General features: G+C 49.5%; 1 protein-coding gene across 1 annotated transcript in view; it reads left to right on the forward strand.

Annotated features, from left to right (window-relative positions):
• Positions 1 to 286: 286 nt before the first annotated feature.
• Positions 287 to 19,496, forward strand: part of CDH23 (cadherin related 23) — a gene marked incomplete at both ends in the record, with an annotated part of 173,135 nt that continues 153,925 nt past the window's right edge. The window contains 2 exons of the mRNA XM_082286522.1: positions 287 to 356; positions 3,646 to 3,723. Coding sequence (XP_082142648.1) covers positions 287 to 356; positions 3,646 to 3,723 — 148 coding nt within the window. The remainder of the gene's footprint in view (positions 357 to 3,645; positions 3,724 to 19,496) is intronic.

Consider the following 19,496-nt stretch of genomic DNA (forward strand, 5'->3'; position numbering starts at 1 on the left):
TCTCCTGGTCACAGCGGTCACTGTGGCTTGTCCCCTCACACGAGAGGATCTTTGGGAAGAGGAAAGAAAAAAATGGAGCACCTCCACCAGGTTAATCGTGGTTTCTATCGCTAAGAGGATGTTTGGGGGCTATATGAACTGAGAAACAGAGTGTTGATGTCCTGAGGGTTCCCCTGTGGCATCAGGGAACCTGGGGCAGGGCTGTACCCTGAGCCTGATTTAGGGAGACAAGGTCATATCTGTCAAGTGCTGGACTTGACACTGCCTCTCTTCTTTGACAGGAACCATGAAGCGTCGTGTTCCTGCTGCCAGCACCTTCCTGCCTCTCCTCTTGCTCCTGGGGCTGGTCTCGCTAGGTAAGTCTGTCTCTGCTCTCTCCCTGCTCAGTGCTCATGTTTGCAAGGTGTAAAGGCAATAATTGCTGTGTTTGTCGTCTTCTGATGGATATACAAAGCAGCACTGCTGGGGTGATGTGGCTGCTACAGGTGAGCGATCTCCTGTCTCCATCCCGTGAAGTCCTGGGGACCTGCACACTGTGCTCCCACTCTTCCTTGTAGTCCTTACTGGCTGCACATGTGGCATCAGATGGCCCTTCTTGTGAGAGAGCAGGTGGGACTGGAAAAAGCCTTGGAGGAGGATGGATGTGCTGGTGAACCCGACAGTGGTAGATGCTCCTGGTGTATCTCGGTGAAAAGCCCTTGGCAACTTCCAGGTGTGGATTCACCAAGGCAAAGCTGGTGCTGGACCTGACATGAGGTCAATTTATGTAAACAATACCTAAAGAAAACTGGAGGCAGAGATCACAGGCAGGGATGTAAAGCAGAAGCTTGTTAGCTGTTCAGCAGCAGAATATTGCTGACAGGGCTTTCCCCATGCTTTCAGCAGCAAAGTCGTTACCTGAACTGTGCTTTAATATATGCTGGGGGGGAAATAAGTCCTATCTGAGCTGCAAAACCTCTTTTCTAATTCCCCATGGCGGGAAAGGCAGGGCTGTGGGCCAGAAGAGCCTCCACAGTAAGCCCTTCCCACTGATGCTGTGGGTCTTTCCTGGCACAGGGGCTTCTGGCAGGGAGCTGGTGGGACAATAGCCTTTTGGTGTAGAAAATGTGCCTTTTGGGACAGGTTCTGGCATATCACAAGGTGCATAGGAGCTGTAAATGTACAGCAAAGCCCCGTGAAAACTGGGATTGTTGCATGACCGGCCTAAACCCCCTGGGTGCTGGTGTAGGGAGGGGGTGCCTGTGTGGCTTTTGCTGATAAACAATAGCCAGTGTGTGTCTATTTGATAGCACTGTGCCCTTTGGAATAAAGGCTTTTTTTCCCCCTTTTTTCCCCCTCCTGAAACATCGAGATGGCTTGCCCAGATTGGCAGCCTGATTAAGCAGTCAGTGGATGACATTAGCTGTGAGTGACAGGCGCAGTCAATCTCCCTCTGGTGTCGTGTTGGATCAAGGAGAGCCTCACTGGGAGCACTGCCCTGGTGCTCCTCTGGGAAGGGGAAAAATAAGGAAAAAAGACAATCTTAGCAAGTCCTTTACCCTCCGCCCCCCCCCCCCCAAGAGGTCACTTGCCAGGGTATCCCATTGAAGGTGGGATGGTGGGGTTTGCCTGCCCAGCTGGGGACTTGCTCCCTCATTGCAGTGAGAAACTGCAAAGCCTTGGACAGGCAGCACATAGAAATGGGGATTTGGAGGTTTTGCAGCTCAGCAGCGTTCCAGCCCTTCTCTCCTAAACCCTGCCCAGGGCTTGGGTTTGTCATCTCCGTGATAAGCAAGTGCTGGCACAGCTCCTGTGCCTGCCATAGCCATAAGTGCATGGATGCCCTACCACACACCCTGGGCACTGCAGGTGACAGAGCAACTCTTCCCAGAAGGTTTGTAAAGCTCCTGGTGAAGCAATGAGCTGGGATATAATGGACAAGTGGAGCCTGAGTGGGCTTGGAGTGTTTGGAAGAGGATGGTTTAGCTCTGGCATGGCAGTGGAGTCTCCCTGCTCCTGCCTGGCTACTGCTGTAGGAGGTGAGCCCTGGAACCTTCTCTTCTCCAGGCTGAACGCCCCCAGCTTTCTCAGCCTGGCTTCAGAACAGAGGGGCTCCAATTCTCTTAGTGTCTCCGTGGCCTCCTCTGGACTCTGTTCAGCAGGTCCATGTTCCTCCTGTGCTCAGGGGACCCCTTCTTGTGTTGAGGGTTACAGGGAAGGTGCATCCCAGGGTATAACTGGGTGGTTGTGGCAATCTCTCAGAAGGAAATGCCAGCGTTTATCCTGGGATTTGCAGCTCAAAGCAGTGTCCTGCCTTTAGACCCTCCCTCAGCAATTCCAAGCTCTCAGGTGCTGGTCTCCCTCCTCCCTGAACACACAGATCCTTTGTGCTGGGTGGTTTGAAAGCCTCCCAGCACCTGCTGCAGCTGGATTTGGACAGTGCAACTTATTTTTAGCACGCTGATGATATTAAGAAATGTATTTTGCAACAGAAAGGTTTTGCAGAAGTGAGTCTTGTGTGCTAAGGGCTGCTTGGGGTGTTCTAGCCTCATTTGCCCCTCCCAGAGCCTGCTGGCCCCAGCGTGGCAGCCAGTGACAAGTGTGCTGCCAAGCCTCTGGAGATGCTCCTAGCCCTCAAATAACCCCCTTTGTCAGGTTCCTTTTTATTTTCTTTCCAGGTACTTAACTCCAGAGGTTGGGATTTAAATGTGCCTTTGCAACAGTGCTGCCTCCAGTGCTTTCCCATTTCTCAGGGTGTTTAACCAACCTGGTGCCTCAGGAAAGAGGGCAGCGCTGAAAAATCCCTGTCTTGTCATGGAGGTAGCCCTGGGGGAGCTTGGGCTGCTCTCCCATCCTGTGCCCATGTCCCCAGGAGCAGGTTTTATTGGGATGCACACCTGAGACCTGCGTTTGAAAGGTCTCAGGAGCATCTCTCTCCTTTGGGTGCTTGGGCAGGCAAAGAGGATTCTGAAGCTTGGTCTGGTTCCTGTTTCTTGAGGTGGGATGCTGAACACGCTCTGCCAAACCTTCTTGGGAAATCTTTATGTGCCTCTCCCGCCACCTCTTTCCCTGCAGCCCTGGTACAGTAGGTTTTTCCTGGTTGACTCTTTCCCTGGCTCAGGCTGCCTTTGTCACTCTCCTACGTGCTCTGCACTTGACTCTGTCCCCTAATGAGGCTGCGGGCCAGGGGCAGGCTCATGAGCTTCCAGCGCTGTAAAAACGGGAGTGGAAAGGAGTGAACCTGGTTATTAAAGGTGAAAGGAGGCAATTAGAGGGAAAGGCAGCCGGGTGATGGGAGAGGGAAGGAGCACAGGGGTTTGCTGGGGTGGCTGACAAGGCGAAAGGCTCTCAGCCATGGGAACAAAGCGAAGGTATTAGTCATGGGCTAAACCAATAATTGATGCTCCTGGTCCCTGTGCTGTTGGCTTCCCTCTTCCCCTAAGCTTTTTGGAAAATATCAAATCCAGAAAGATTGGTAGAGGGAAGTGGCTCCCCTGCTAGCTTTTATGGGGGACCTCATGCTGCTTTCTGTCCTTCTGCTAGCTCTCATCTTGGGGGTTACCCCTTGCCAGCATGAACCCAGTGCCCTGTGAGCATTCCTGAGCCTTTCCCAGCCGTGCTGGCCCGTGCCAGGGAAATAACTCCTTGTTGTTGTCCTCTTCCCAGGTCAAGGCAATCGCCTGCCATACTTCATCAACTACTTCTTTGACACCTACCTGCTGATCAACGAGGACACACCTGTGGGTAAGTGGGATGGGCCTGTGGGCAGCAGCTGCCACCACACTATGGAAAAGTACGGAAAAGGAACGCTTTTCTTTTGACTGACAGATGGAGCTTTTCTTTCTTTATTTAGCTGGGGATCAGTTTTTAGTAAATGCAGAAATCGACCCGGTCATTCTTGGCGCCTTCCCAGGCTCTCAGTCCATTAAACTTGTGGTCTTCAATCAGGGCTCGTGACTGGCTTTTAATGCGGGAGGAATCGATTGGGAGGCTGGGATGGAGCCTGTGGAGATCCCTTCTCCCACCTCCAGGCGTGCAGCCCAAGCAGCACCTTCCTTAAGAAAGGGCTCTTGCTGCACCCACATCATTAGCAGAGCTGTCAAGCGTTGGAAGAGTCTGGAGAGGTCTCCTCCAGGACTCAACCAGTGCTTCCAGCTGAGCCTTCTGTCCCTTCCTGGGTCCCCTTGGTCACGCATTTGCAGCCCCTGTGGGATTTAGGGTGGTGTCTGAGCAAGCAGGCAGGATGTGGAGTCTTGGTTTGGATGGATGGTGGAGGCTCCTGTGTGGTAGCTGAGCACTGCACAGAGATGCATCCTCAGGAGAAGCCCTGGGAAGGGAGCAGGAGTGAGAGCTGCTTGGGAACAGCTTAATGGAAATGCTTCCTCAGAGAGCACCTTGCTCTCCAAGCACTTGAGCTTGAAATACCTTATGGGAATTCGACTGAACTTCTATTTTGCCTGAAATAGGGGAAGATTTTCTACAGCCTGCTTTCTAGTGAGTCATTATGTGAGTCAAGTTGTTCTTGGAATTACTTTGGCAGTTGAATTTCTTTTTTTTTTTAAACTTTGTATTACACTGTGTCTATATATAATTGACTCTTAAGAATATTGGTACGTTGGGATTTTGTTTCCAGATGCACCGGAGGGAAATGTCAGCCTGGGAAGTGTTGACACACACAGTTGTTTCTGTGTTTCCTGCTTTTGGCAGGTGTTTTCTGAGTTCAGGTTTACTAACTTTAAAAAAAAGCAGCATCTGGAAACACCTTTCCGAGATCCTGAGTGTGAGGAGCAGAACAGTGTGTGGCACCTGTTTCCTGGAAAAAAAAGTGTCCCTTTTTGAGGTCTGAGTGCCCATTCCCATGACATCCCTTCCCTCCAAACCCAGCCGCTCCCTGCCTGCTGCCTGCCATGTCAAAAGGGATCTTAAGCAACAATTAAGAGATCATTCCCCCTCTAATCACTTACAAGAGTAAATTAGTTTTGTCAGGAGCTATTAAGACAGAGAGCTTGGAACTCATTAGGTAAGATTGGGCTGAGCGAGCTGCTGGCACTGCCGCTGGTCCAGGCTGATTAATTTCTCCCAAAACATCATCAATGCCCATCTGTTTCATTTAGGTCTGGGGAGAGCAATTTTCAGGTGGACTGACCCTGTAGTCAGTTACTTCACCCAGAAGTAATGGAAACACACACACATGCAGAGGGAGTCAGAGATGGGAACTCCAGGAAGGTTCTGGGAAGGGAATTGTAGGAGAGGGGGGAGATACTTTGAGAGCAGGATGAGGAGGGAGGATGATGTTGGTTGGGCTGTTGGTGGCATGGGCAAGACAGGTCCCCAGGAGAGCCTGTGCCAGCTGCCAGCAGCTGTGTCACCCTGTGTTTTACTTGGAAAATGGGAGTACTGGCTGGATAACACCCCTTGGGAGAAGAGTGTGCAGGAGAGGGACTGTCCATCTTTATCCTGCTGCTGTTTGTCTTAGGCAAAATTACTCCAAGGGCCATTTTGCTTAATCCCAGACCTTTTGGAGGGCTGTGGATAAGGGATGCTATGGACGCCAGGTGAGTTGCTGGAGGACCCTGGCAAGGCATGATGTGAGCTGGGAGGGTGGCATTGATGCCACTGGGGTGACTTCAGCCCTGGATGTGTCAGCAGGTGGGAATGGGCAGGCAGCATTCCCGGCTCCTCTTGGTCGGGGTCCCTGCTGCTGCCAAAGGAATGTCTTCTTAGCATAATGTAATGACTGGAGTCTAATTGCCCAGCAAATGGATTTGCTGTGAGCAGGACAGGAATGGGAGAATGAAGATGATCCATCATGTCAGGTCTGTAAGTAGCCTTTTAACCACCTAGCTTGGATTCACCCAGGTTTCTCTGAAAGCTTTCATGCCTCAATGCCTTGCAAAATGCATGACAAAAGAGGCCATTCAGACGAGTGTAATTCCACTTCCCCTTCATCCTAGCAATAACATTTTAGCGTTACTGGAATAATGTTGTCTTAAAAGAGTGGGAAACACTTCAACCACTGCACTTGAGGTGATAACATGCACTTGGCCTTGCCCTCAGGCCATGTTGTGTCAGGGAGCACGGTCACCCGGGTGGGGATCAATGTGTCCCCTCCTGCCTATCAGACCTTGGTAACTCATGCCTTGCTTAAAACCAGGAGAGGGATTAAGTCTGGATCTTAGGCCAGGTTGGATGGGGCTGTGAGCCCTTGGTCTGGTGGGAGGTGCCTGGCAGGGGTTTGTAACAAGATGATCTTTAAGGTCCCTTGCGATGCAAACCATTCTGTGAAGGACTGGTGTCCCCTGCAGAGCCTGCTCAGGTGAGCAGTGCACAGCACAGGGAAACCTGCTGGGATGACCGTTCCCTGGGCAATGCGAGTGTGAGGAGGTGCTGCTCAAGCTGGCGACAGCACCTGGGACAGCTGGCAGGTGGGGAGGCTGGGCTCCCTCAGGACTTCTGCCAGGGCTGCCGGCTGTTTGGTTCCCATACTTATTCCTGGGTAGGAACATCTACAGCTGAGGCTCTCGGCTCTCCACCCCACCAGCTCACCGGGATGCTTCCTGTGACTGGTGAGATGCTCAGCCCTGGGTCCCCCAAATTCAGCTGCCTCAGCACCTCCTCCCACGTATTAACCTGGGACAGCGCGGGGCCAAGGAGAACCCCCAAGTCAGCAAGTCCCAGGGTCAGGACCACTGCAGAGTGACAGCCCCAGGCAGTGCCCGCTCAGCACCATGTCCAGTGACCCGGGCTGTGTTTGCTGCTCAAAGCCCCCTTTTCCTTCCCTCCTGCTCCACGACTCTCCCAGGAGGCACAGGCTGTGCTCTCCATCCTGGGGTCCACTGTGCCCAGAGAGCAAGGTGGATGGATGGATTGATGGATGGATAGCTGACAGGGAATTTCACAGGTTGCTCTGCCCTCTTTTTGCTCTGTGCAGCTTTTGCTGAGCTGGCAAATGCTGTGACCATGGATATTTCTTCACTAAATTTGAATAGGCAGAGCTAAATCTTGCTCTTTATAACATCTACTTCAGAATGGGCTGTAGCAGGCACTGCCTATGGAGTTGTGGCTCTCACAGTTGTGCCCCTGAGGCTGCTGCAGCCTAAGAGGAGCCAGGGATAGTGGAGTGCCACTGAGGTGTGGGTGTACTTTGCTGGCTGGTGGCGATTAAAGGGTTTAGGTTGGTGTGTGACACCTCGTGCCTGCTGAGACACAGAATTATTTTGCAAGAAAACTAAAGAGGAACATGGTATTTCACGGGCAGGGTGTTCTGCAGGATCCTCACATGGAGCTGGGGCAGCACATCCCTCTGATATTTGTGGATGATTTGATTTAATTCTCTGTCCTAGACAAGGACCAGGCCAGAGGGCTTTTTTTCTCCAGGCAGGGAAGACTTCCATCCTCCACACTCTGTATCTGTCCTTTCCAAGGCATGATCTCTTCCAACACAGCTTTTTGCTGCTGTGCTCTGGTCCTGGACAGGGAGATGCTTTGGCACTCGGGAAAGGTCCCTGGGGGTGCTGGGCCACTCAAGCTGCTGCTGAAGATACGGTTGTCAGTGTGGGATTGAACACGGGCTAAACCTGTTTGATCCCACAGCTGTCAGCATGTGCCGGCCACTGCGGTTCCCGGGCTTCTCCAAATGCATCACTGGAAGACAAAAAACAAAACCAGCGCTGGCTCTCTGATCCCTGCATCCTTCTGGACTGATTAAATCGTTTCAGAGCTCAGATATCCATGCACGAGGCTTGGGGGCGGGGGGGGCGCATCTGTTGGGGACAGCTTTGGATGGAGGACTGTGGTCATCTGAGTACAGCACAGCCACCAGACCCTTTTCCCTTTGGTGTCTCCGGGTCTACCCCCTCACTTGCAGGAGCGTGCTGCTGTTGACGGAGAGGGGGGATGTACTGCTCTTTGTCCCCCTTACTCAAACTAAGGAGTTAAAGCTACAGAGAAAACGATGAATTAATCTCGGTGCACCACGGGGTTACAAATCACAGTGGCAAGACCAGAAAGTACCCTGGAGGCACACTGTTAATGAGGTGCTAATTGGTTAACAAGGAGGTGGGGCTCAGGATGGCTTTAAAGTTTGGGATTAGCTCCTCCTAGGAGCAGGGCAGCAGGGGGAACACTGGGAGCCTCTGTGAATCATGCGAGGCAGGCTGGCTTTTAGCAAAGTTTGGTAAGTTGGGAAGTGCTTTTGGAAAAGGTGGTGACAGTGGTAATAGAGTGGATGGAGAGCTTGGAAAAGCCTCCATGAAATATGTGTTAAAGCAGTGACTGTGCCCTCTTCACACCTGGTTGAATCCGTGGAATGGGGCCTCTATGCCTGTGTTTGGTCTAATCAAAGACACCCCCTTCTCTTTAGAGATGCTCTGTCCAAATTTGCTGTTTGGTTGGATAAGTCTCCATCCAGCTTCACCAGCTTCAGCCAGGAGTCGCTGTCCTCTTCACAGCCAGGGCTGAGCTCTTAGTGGGAAGATTATCCAGAACAGCACAGGAAGGACACAGACCTGCTGGAGTGAGTCCAGAGGAGGCCATGGAGATGCTCCAAGGACTGGAACCCCCCTGCTCTGGAGCCAGGCTGGCAGAGCTGGGGGTGCTCACCTGGAGAAGAGAAGGCTTCAGGGAGAGCTCAGAGCCCCCTCCAGGGCCTAAAGGAGCTCCAGGAGTGCTGGAGAGGGACTTTGGACAAGGGATGGAGGGGCAAGACAAGGGGGAATGGCTTCCCACTGCCAGAGGGCAGGGTTAGATGGGATATTGGGAAGGAATTGTTCCCTGGGAAAGTGGTGAGCCCTGGCACAAGGTACCCAGAGAAGCTGTGGCTGCACCATCCCTGCAAATGTCCAAGGCCAGGTTGGCTAGGGCTTGGAGCAGTCTGGTGTAGTGTAGCAGCAGGTTGGAATGAGATCTTTTCAAGGGTCCCTTCCCACCCAAAGCATTCTGTGAGAGGCCAAGAGAGGCTGCCCATCCCTGCTGTGCTGTTGCCTCTGATAAGCTTTAGCTGATGGTGGAGCCAGGCTGCTGCATATAAAAAAATCCCCAGCTGGGAGGGCAAACAGAGTAAAACAAGTGGGCCAAGTGCATGGTGGCACTTGGTCTGTGGCTGGTTACAGAACTTGGGGACTATGTGTGTTAGCACTGACACGGGAGCATGGGGTTCATAATGATAAAAAACCCCACAAAGCTGCTTTTGTTGTTTATCTGACAGAAATAAGGTGACTTGGTAAGTACTGGAAGATCTTAAACTCCTTGGTTTGCTTGCTGGGTGGGCTGCCCAGGAAGCAAACACCCATGGGGTGTGTATGTGCAGCAGGCAGAATTGATTTGGCCTTTTAGGAAGGGTAATTCCAGAGGAATATGCTGTGACAGACTCTGGCTGTGACAGAGATTGCATGGTTTTGAACCTGCCTTACAAGCTTCGTTCTGGCCATTGCTGAGATTCTCCTTCACAAGGGGAGGCTGTGGCCACCTCACCTTCCTCTTCAGTGTTTATCTATCACCCAATGGCTGTTTACTGCCTAAAACTGAATTCTCAGGGTTCTTGAGTGCTCTTCAGAGGAGCAGCCTTGTTTCTAAGTGCGCTGACAACCCTAATGAACAGCAATATTTGAGGAGAGCTTAAAAAGGGGATCTCAGCTCTCCCAACTCAAGCCCTTTTTCTGTCATTTGAAGGCCCATTGATGAAATTACTTGTTGAGCTGCAGAAAGTACAGCATCTGTAATGAAAACTTAAGGCTAGAAAATTAGTTATTCCCAACATCAGGAAACTTAAGGTTAAAGAAAAAGCCCCACTCCCACCCAAACCCTTAACTCTGTGTCATTAAATTAATCACTTCATCAATCACTTAAACTTTCATATCTGCTTTGCTAATAGGCAGTAACATTAGTGCTTATATTTAAGAAGGGGAAGAAGGAGAAAGAGGAAAGTATATTTGCAATATGGACTCATTAACATGCCAGGGTAACCTTGCTCCTGGCAAGCGCCTCATCAAACCATCTGAAGGTTTGATCTTGCCACCTTTTGAGCCCTGGCATGGGGGCCAAGCCCTTTCCAGAGAGAGGGAGATAGATGTGTGAGTTCGGTAATGAGGTCTGGGGTGATCTTTTTAATGTCTGGGATGGCTTTAGCAGCATTAATTATCTGTACAATGCTGTCTGTAGGAGCTTCATTTGCAGGCTGGCTTCTTGCTGGATATGCCCTGTTCCTTGTTACTCTGGAATGCCCAGGCTTGGATGTCAACACCATCCCAGCTCAGTCAAATTGGGCCTGCCAGGCTGATTTGGAGGCATTAACATGGGTGACAAAACTGATATAGAGCAGAGATAATAACGCAAGTCAGGCTTAAAAAGAAAAAAAACACAGGAGGGGAAAAGTACACATGTATGGATATGTGTGTATATATTCAAGTTCATATATATATGAAGTGTATATATTCAAGAGACATATATATATATATACACACACATACATATATATACACACACACCTTTGTGGAGGTATTCATGTTCTAAGGGAATATTATGAGCCAAGGGTATTTCCCTGTACCGGAGAGAAATACTTGCATTTGCATACACTCATAATTTTATTTTTGGTGGGGAAGGGTGATCTGTGATTTCACTACCAGAAAAAAAATAGTCTGGTTGCAAACAGTGATGAACATGCTTGTGTGTTTGGCCAGATCAGAAACTTGATGTATTTGGGTTGTGTAAGCTTAAAAAAGAAGGAAAAACCCTAACTCCTTTACCCCCTACTTCTAACGGTGGCACATCTGAGATCTCTGCAGTCTGGATCTGCCCCATCCCTGGAAGTGTTCAAGGCCAGGTTGGACAGGGCTTGGAGCAACCTGGGATAGTGGAAGGTGTCTCTGCCCATGGCAGGGGGTGGAACAAGACAGTCTTCAAGATCCCTTTCAACCCAAATCATTCCATAATACCATCTTCTATAGAGAAATGTCTCTTTCTACAGAATTTCCAGACTAGTAAAAAAATTACCCTTTCAGTTAAAACTTTCTATAATTGGGCACTGTGGAAGTCCTTTAACAAAAAAAAATTCAGACTATATGCCACCACCACCACCAGCTGGTGGTTGTTGCTTACTGGTGTAAAACAAGCCGAAAAAATGCCAAGGGAAAAAAAACCCCAAACAACTAAGAGTTCAGAAAGGTCCAGCTTCTTTTTACGCTCATCAAAGTCATCCGAGCAATTAAAACGTGAAGAATTTACTTAGTTGAGTCCCCATTATGGAAAGCTGCCGCATTCCAGTATGGGAATAGGCAGGCAGAAGAGAGCCCTTCTGGCAATGTAGATACATGCCATGGTGCTGAGACTGAGGAATGCAGCTCCTGCTGTTGGGAAGTGCCTGGGCAGGAACCTGCCGCTGTCCCGGTGAGCATCCTCTGTGTGGGGCCGGGCTGTTGGTACATGGTGTGCTGTGTTGATTGCCTGGGTGGCAGGGCCACCTCTTGGGAAGCTTGTTTTTTCATGTGTTCCATGGTTTTGGGGAGCGTGGGTCACCTCAGTGTTGTTGCATGACTCCATCCCCTCCCGGTCTCCTGGCTTTTAAACTGATTTATTGCTGGCGTGTGCTGATGCACCCTCCTGCCTTTGAATGGCTTAATGTGCTTGATTGGCAGGGGGAGTTAATAAATAGGTTCCTCCTGTCAAACTGCTCGGGTACATTGATGCCTTTTAAATTAACTGTAACCACTTGGGGGGGGGGGAAGAAAGCGTTGTTGGACAACTCCATGAAAACATCTGTTCCATTTGCAGTGCTGGTCAGAGCAGTGAAAAAGCTCCGTGTGCTCCCTCTCTTAAAGATTTATTAATATTGCTGGGTACACGAGGGGGAAAGATTTCAAACACTTGACATTTAATGGTTAGTAACTCAATTTTATTCCATTCATCTGCATGGCTTTGTCAGGTGCCTGCTCTGTCGAGGCTCTGCTATTGTATCACGGAGGTTGTCTTGCTGCTTGTGAGCAATTAGGAGGGTGATTTGGTACCTGAATACAGAGAAACCTGTTTCTTTTTCCTTTCTAATTGATTATTAGCTTTGAGGTGAGAGCTGGTGTCATGGAACGTAATATCCTTTCATAAACAGTGATGTGGTGGCTTTACTTGCTCTGCTATTTTGGTTTCAAGCAGTTAATTTGAAAATAAGAGGGGGAAAAAGATTTTGAAATATAGAAAGTCCAAGGGAGATGAACAATTTGGGGTATGGAGAGAAGCACAGAGCATCCTCCCAGGCAGAAAATAATGGTTGTTACTAATGATTTTGGGAAATAGAGGGGAAGGAACAAGATGCAGCAGAAGACTGTAAAATAAGTAACAGCACTGCAGAAAACCCTGACTCTGGAAATGCACCTTTTCCCGTATGGCAGCAGCATCAAATTAAACACATCCTGCTGGATAAAACAGCATTTCTCTGCAAAGGAGCACTGATGTGTAGTGGGATGGTGAGGCAAGAGGTGAGGAGACCACACAGAAAGCACCGTCCTGCCTCCTCATCTCTCCCAGCAGCTTTCCAAGGGGCATAAAGGGTGGGGAAAAATAATCTCCCTGGATTTGCAAGTTGCTCTTTGTCTTGGAAAAAATTGTTTGCACTCCCATCAGGTGCAGAGTGGGGAGTGCGGGCTTGCAGAGAGCATCAGCCAGAAGTCATTGCCCACCTGCTTTGGTGGGGTGGGGGAAACAGAAATTAAGGCTCTGTATTGGGGGGGAAAGAAATTCCAAGCTGGTTTGATCACACTGCAACAGGATGGTCTCACAGAGCCATAAAAATTGGCAGCATCCTCAAAGTTCACACAGCACTGGCAGGAGAATGAGTTTCACTGGTGCTGGGATGATCCACAGTCAGTTTCTGGCAGATATAGGTGGAAAAGGTGTCCCCTAGGAGAGAGGGGAGGCTGCTGCCTCCATGGATTTTAAACCAGGAGCTTGATTTTTGCATTCCAGGTTGTAAGTTGAGGGTGTATTTTTTATTTTATTTTGCTGGTTAGTTCATTTCAAAAACCAAAATTGCTGTACTTGATGAGCATCCCACTGTAAAATCAACTGGAATCTGTTGGAGAAGCTGTTTTCCAGTGGTGATATTCCCCCCTCCAGCCCCCAGAAGCAGAAGTTCACCCCAGGATCAGCAAATACTGTAGGTGGTCTGGGTTTGCTCTTTGTGTATCCTGCATCCTGTATCCAGTGGTATTACCCAGGCGGGCAGAGGGACAGTTTTCATTGGGGTGCTGCTCCCAGGAGTGGAGGAGTGCTCTTTAAAAGCAGTTTCTCTGTCATGGATCTGCATGCAGCCTCTTTTGAACAAGATGCAGCGTCAGATGCTGCCCTGGCTGGAGGGCAGTGACAAGGTGGGGCTGGGCCAGCTGCTCCACCAGGCCTGGGCTCATCCCTGTTTTCCCTGAAACCCCCTGCCTTGTGCAAGTGGCCCCAGGTGGCTGGATAATGGCATCCTTAATTGTGCTCTGAGTGAGATTAACTTCTTATCTGACAGTCTGACATCTTTATTGTTACTAACGTGTGAATAATGCACTGTGGTGGGGTTTTTAGGCATAACTTTGGTAGCAAATGTTTTCCTTTTGTTTTTACTGGTGTCTGTTACTTTGCCACCGTGGGATTCCCAGGCTCCAAGGGCGGGGATCCCAGAGGTCAAGGAATGCTGCTCCTATTTTGTTTCGTATTAAATGGTCTCTGCAATTGCATTGCAGCTATTCCCCTTTATTTTTCTTTTTAAACTGTGAGTAGAGGTGGTGGCAGGCAATTCCTCTGGTGAGTCTGGAGTTTCTTGGGACAAGGGGTGTTGGAATGGGATGGGGAGGATGAGGGGCATCAGTCAGATGGGGCTTGGGATTCTGGGGTGCATCCAGGGATGGGGAGGCTTGGGGTGCTGCCAGGGATGGGTGTAGGTACCCATGGGGCTGAGGGTGCTCTGACAGGGGCTGGATCTGTCCCTTGGAGCTGATAGGGAAGGGAAAGGGAGCTGGGGGAGGGAGGGGGGGAGTTGGTTGCAGTCTGTTGACTCCACGAAAAGTAGTTTCTGTGGTGCAACTTGCTATTAAACAGGACACAAGGTCCATAATGCCTTTGCATGGGAGAGCTTCAGCCCACACTTCTATCAAAACCAATATTAATTTTCACTAATTAGGAGCTGCAGCTAATGGGTGTCACAGCTAATTTACCTCATCCATAACGCGGGAGAGGAGGGGGTCAAGTGCCTGGGATCAGAGCCTGCAAATCTGCCTCCTCTCTGCTCCCCCTTTGTTCCCAGCCCAACATGTGTTTGTCACCTGGGTGGCTTCTGTCTGCAGGGATGTGGGAATGTGTGTCGTCTTCTGCTGCCTTCCTTGGAACACAGGAATGCTTTGGGAAGGCAGGGAAGGAGCTGGATGGGGAGATGTACTGTGCAGCAGGTGGAAAAAGAGCTTGGAAGGATGTGCAAGGGGAATCTTTGGGAAAGAAAAGGATGCCTATTGTCCTGAAGGGAAAGGTGTAGTGGAGTGTTTGCTCTTGAAACTCTTGAATTTCAAAAGCCTTTATTGTGTGTTTTATCCCTGTTCCCTTCCATACCTTTTATCCTCACGAGCCAGCCTGGAAAGTATCAGTGAAGCAGTGAGTCTGTCACCATCCATAGTCTTGTGACTTGCTCTAGGGAGTCTTTCTCTTGTCTTTGATTCTGTGACAAGCTGGACAAGTGTTGCAGACATTTGTGGGGAGTGAATTTTTGTAAGAAGATATCTTAGGTGCTGTGCAGGTCAGCTTCCCACACAGGTCGCAGGCAGGAGCATTCCACGGATGTTGCCAGCAGTGCTAACAGAAAGCGAATTTCTGATTTGGAATTATCCTTGTTTGGCTTGTAAACTTGATCTGACGGCTCAGACAAGGGAAGAAAGGGTGAACATTGTATTCCTCTGAAACATCTTTATAATCTGTGCTTTCTAAACAAGCCAGAGTCTAAGAATTATCCATAGGGATTACTGCTTTAAATGAGAATACACTAGAGAAATTTGTGGTCTGCTGTCAGACAGCTCATTGTTAGGGATAGATAAAATTGACTGAATAGGTGATTCATTGGTTTTATTTGCACTGCCCTGACTATAAACCTCAGGAGTCTTCCTTGTCGGAATTGATCTGTTCTGCCGGCAAAGCCGCAAGCAGCACGTGCACCACCAGCCCATCCTGACACGTTGTAGGAGAACACAAGAGCTCTTGCCTTGTCCAAGGCATCTTACGTAACAGACGCCCTCCTGTTTGGGGTGTCTGGGGCCTTGAGAAAGGGGTTTGGCTTTTAGGCATGTCCTGGGAAGCTCCCACAGGAAAGTGATGTGCAGAGAAGAGCCTCTCTTGGAAACTGTCTCAGCCAGAGCATCCTTTTGGGGCATCCCGGGAGCTTCAGGTCGGAACTGCTGGTGGTCCTGGCTCTCATCCATGTGCACAGTGAGCTTTGCCTCCAGTTTTGTTATCCAGCTGCCCAGCTAATCCTGACTTGGGCAGGTTTATTTGCCTTTTTTTTTTTTCAGCTGTTGGCCTGAAATTGCCACCCAGCCCACGGCAGCTTCCAGAAGGTGTTTTCCCTCTGCCTGCTCCAAGACTCACTGCACCCTTAAAATCTGGACTTCTTGTTCTTCACCAGCTCCTCCTGTGAATGTCATCAGCCTCAGTGGGGAGAGGAGAATATATAAACATAGATAATATATATAATATACGGAAGAAATTTGTGCCCTGAGGCTGGGCACATTACCTGGTGGCTGTCCCCCTCCCCTGCTCTCCCTTTGCGGGGGGCCAAGGTGGCTGAGAAAGTTTCTTGGAGCTTATTGCCCGGGGAAAGTGACCTTCAGGCAGAGTTCTTGGGGGGAAAAAGCTTCCCCAAGCATGACGGATTTGACAATAAATCTCCAGATTAATGCCCAGGTTCCCAAGGTCTGTCATCCTGCCTGGCACGTGAGCTGCTCAAAAACAACATGCAGGCTCATCAGTCATTTGGGAGGCACGGCAGAAGGGAGGCTGCAGGGAGCCTGTGGAAATATCTGTGAGGGGACACGAGGGACAGATGGGGCAACATCCTCATCTGAGGGCACACACAGGCATCCCAAAACCTGAAGAGCCTGGGATTATGTTGTGGGCAAGAGGTGGAGTTGAAAGAGAAGCAGGAGTTTTGCATGAGAATTATCTGGGATGAAGAGATGCAGGGCCAGGGCTGAGACCCCCAGTGTCTCTCTTTTCTTCTCTTTTTTTCTTATGGAAAGAGTCAAACTGATTTTAAAGTAGATTCATCATGAGGATCTCTTATTGGTACAGGTATTAAGTTAGTTACGAATTTCTTGCACTTTCAGTCTTAGGAAAATCCTTCCCTTATTCCTTTTGCATTCAATCTTGATTGATAAGGTTTATTATCACTCTTTAATAACCACAGATATAATCTCAGCTCAAATTTGAGGAATTTATGGGAGTTACCTAGGCCAGGGTGTCTGCATCCTGCCAAGGACAAGGGCTAGAATAAAGGACAGCCAAAAAAGAATGGCTCTCTTTTAATGGAAAGGGGGAAAAGAGGTGCATTTCTTGCTGATGGCAGCTCACTGCTCACAAAGGAACACTGCAAGGGAGTGCCTGTGGTGTGGTTGGATTGGTGGATTGAGTTCATTTGGGAGTTTTCTTTGAGGTTTTTAGATGTGTCTCATGCTGTGGGGATTGCCAGCCTCTGGGACAGTGTCCCCAGGGCTGTGGGATTGCTCATCTCTGCTGTGATGCACCAAGACTCACTTATGGAGACCCATAAGGTCCTTCAGCAGAGCCAAGGGGCCAAGTGGCTGATGTGGATTCAGTCTGGAAATCAGTGGAAAGAGTAGGGTGGGTTTTCTTTGTCCAAGAAATGGTCAAATAGCACAGGAAGGGTTCAGCTCTTGCGAATGTGCTCTGGAGAGGCTGGGTTTGCATGGAAGCTGGAGGCTGCTGGTTCCAAGAGGCTGGAAAAATGAATGTATGGGACAGCTGTTGGGTCATAGGAGTCTCTGATGTGTACACGTAGCAGGGAGATGCTGAATTTGATGGTCAATCCCCATTTCTCCCTCAATCAGGGCTTCAGGGGAAAGAGAAGCTTTGAAAGTGTTCACTCTGAGCAATTGAAAGAAAAAAGCCTAAAACTGTGACTTATTGGATCACTTTTCTCTTCATAAATTTCCACTTTTAGAACAGTCTGTGAAACCTCAGTGATTGCTTTCTTTTTGCTTTCAAACAATCCAGCAGCTGGGATTTAGCATGAAGTTTTGTGTTCAGTTTGGATTTGAAAATGTTATTTGATTTTACATGTGACTGAGGGAGGTTCTTTTGAGCGCTGGCTGATCTGGACACTGGGTGAGGGGTGTGTAGGCTCAGCCACCCCTTGCAGCTCTGACCCAGCCTGCAGAAAGAGAAGCCAGGCTCTCACTGGTCACCTTGGCCAGGAGAATCATAGAATCCTGGAATGGTTTGGGTTAGACCATCTCATTCCAACCCCTTGCCATGGACAGGGACAACTTCCACTATCCCAGGCTTCTTCCAGCCCCATCTTGCCTGGCCTTGGACACTTCCCAGGGATCCAGGGGCAGCCAGAGCTGCTGTGGGCACCCTGTGCCAGGGCCTCCCCACCCTCCTAGGGAAGAACTTCTTCCCAATATCTCATCTAACCCTGCCCTCTGGCAGTTTAAAGTAATTTCCCCTTGTCCTGTCTAGTAGAAGACTAGAACTGCTCCTGCAGGAGGATTTGTGGTTTCAGACATGTCACAGGTACTGTATAAGCTACAGTTTGTAGTACACTGTCAAGGGGGAGCCTGGGCTCATTGCATGCCCAAGGGATTACATCAGTCTTGGAAATAGCCCTTCACTGCTTCCCTTCTCACCCTGTTCTCTCATGCGGCTGTGATGAATCTCCTGCAGCAAGTGTTTCCTGGAGTTCTGAGACAAAGGGCACCTGGGCAGGGGGGATCCTGAATCAGGAGCCCCGTGGATTCTTGCAAGGTGCTGTGGAAGTGACTGAGAGATGCTTTTTGTGGTTTTTTGCCTAAAGTCAATCAATTCTGGTGTTCAACCCCGCTCTTGTTCTCTTTGTGATAGCTTCAGGAGAAGCTCTTCTGTGCTTTTTCAGGAAATTGAGGCAGGCTGGATGCTATGCCTTTGCATGAGGATATGTTTTTGTGCAGGTGTTTCCACAAACCCTTGGAAAGCTCTTTCCAGAGGTAGATTACATTCCATCAACATGCAAAGGCATTCCCACCTGACCACAGTGACCATTTATGTGGGGTGAGCTGCCAGTTGCCAACACTCAGAGCGACAGTTGTAGGAGCAATTAGTGAGAAATCCTTTGCCTGAAATATGCTTTTAATAAACCATTCACTGAATATATTCAAATAACAAATAAATTCCTGCAAACCCAAGTCTATTTGCAGATAACTCGCAAATGAGAAAGGCTAAATTAATTGAATGCTCCAGTCACTGGGGATAATGGTCCAGCTGTAACAGAGCTTTCCAGATGTTTGTTTGCAGAAGAGTATGCTTTCATAGGAAAAGAAAAACACTCATGGGTATATTAACTCAGAAACAAGTTTACAGCTGTGTGCTTGCATGCTCTGCCTCTCTCTCCCAGCAGCCACTGTGGAGCTCTGTTCCAAGGTTTCGTCTTGCAATAAACAGCCTCTTTAATTCTCACTCATTGTCCTCGTGACCATGTTTAAACATCTGTGATGTCCAAAGTGAGGCAATGGCCCTGTGAAAGCCTCCCAGGCTTCAGCAAATATCACCCTCGCAGTGCTCCAGGGTGTGCCATGTGTTGCCAAGTACAGCTGGACCGCTGCTGCTTCTAGTTGAGGCTGTTGTGGTTTGGCTTTTCCCTGTTTTTGGGGTGGGCTTGCTGCACAGGACCATAGATTGAGAGAACAAGGTTCTATGTGTGGCTGGTGAGAGCACATAGGGATGAGTGGAAGAGCCTTGGTCGCCGGGTTCGGTTTAATTCCATCTAAAGACTGGAGTTTTGCCCAACTTCTCTCTGAGGAGCTTGGCTTTGTCAGCACACTGGAGTCATCAGTCCAGCGCTCTCCATCCATTTCCCTAGGCCTTGTTTTGTTTCTGTTGCTAAACAGCCCAAGCTGGTTGTGGAGCCCTGTGGCAGAAGTGCCCCATTACTCACAGGCGAGGGGACAATGGGACGTGGGGCCACTCTTAAATGTCTCTCCACGTCGGCATCATTAATAACCTCAGTGCTGGCACCACCAGCTCCTAAATAGCTTCATTTATCAACAAGCAATTTACTGCGGTGCCGTGGTGGGGACGCAGATAAGCTCCTGCCTCACATATCCAGGCACCACCTGCCAAGTCTTCCCCCCACCTCCTCTTTGGCATTTCAGAGGGACAAAGAGGGAGGCAGGGGAGGAAATGCTCCGTCCGAGTTGTGACAGTCGTTGCCAGCCCTGAGGAGCTGGGTTGTGCCTGGAGGAGTTGGGTTGATGGGCTGCGTGTGTTTCTCAGGCCGTCACCTTTGAGGAGAGACT

This window comes from Coloeus monedula, assembly GCF_965178545.1.
Source record: "Coloeus monedula genome assembly, chromosome: 8".
Taxonomy (NCBI): Eukaryota; Metazoa; Chordata; class Aves; order Passeriformes; family Corvidae; genus Coloeus; species Coloeus monedula.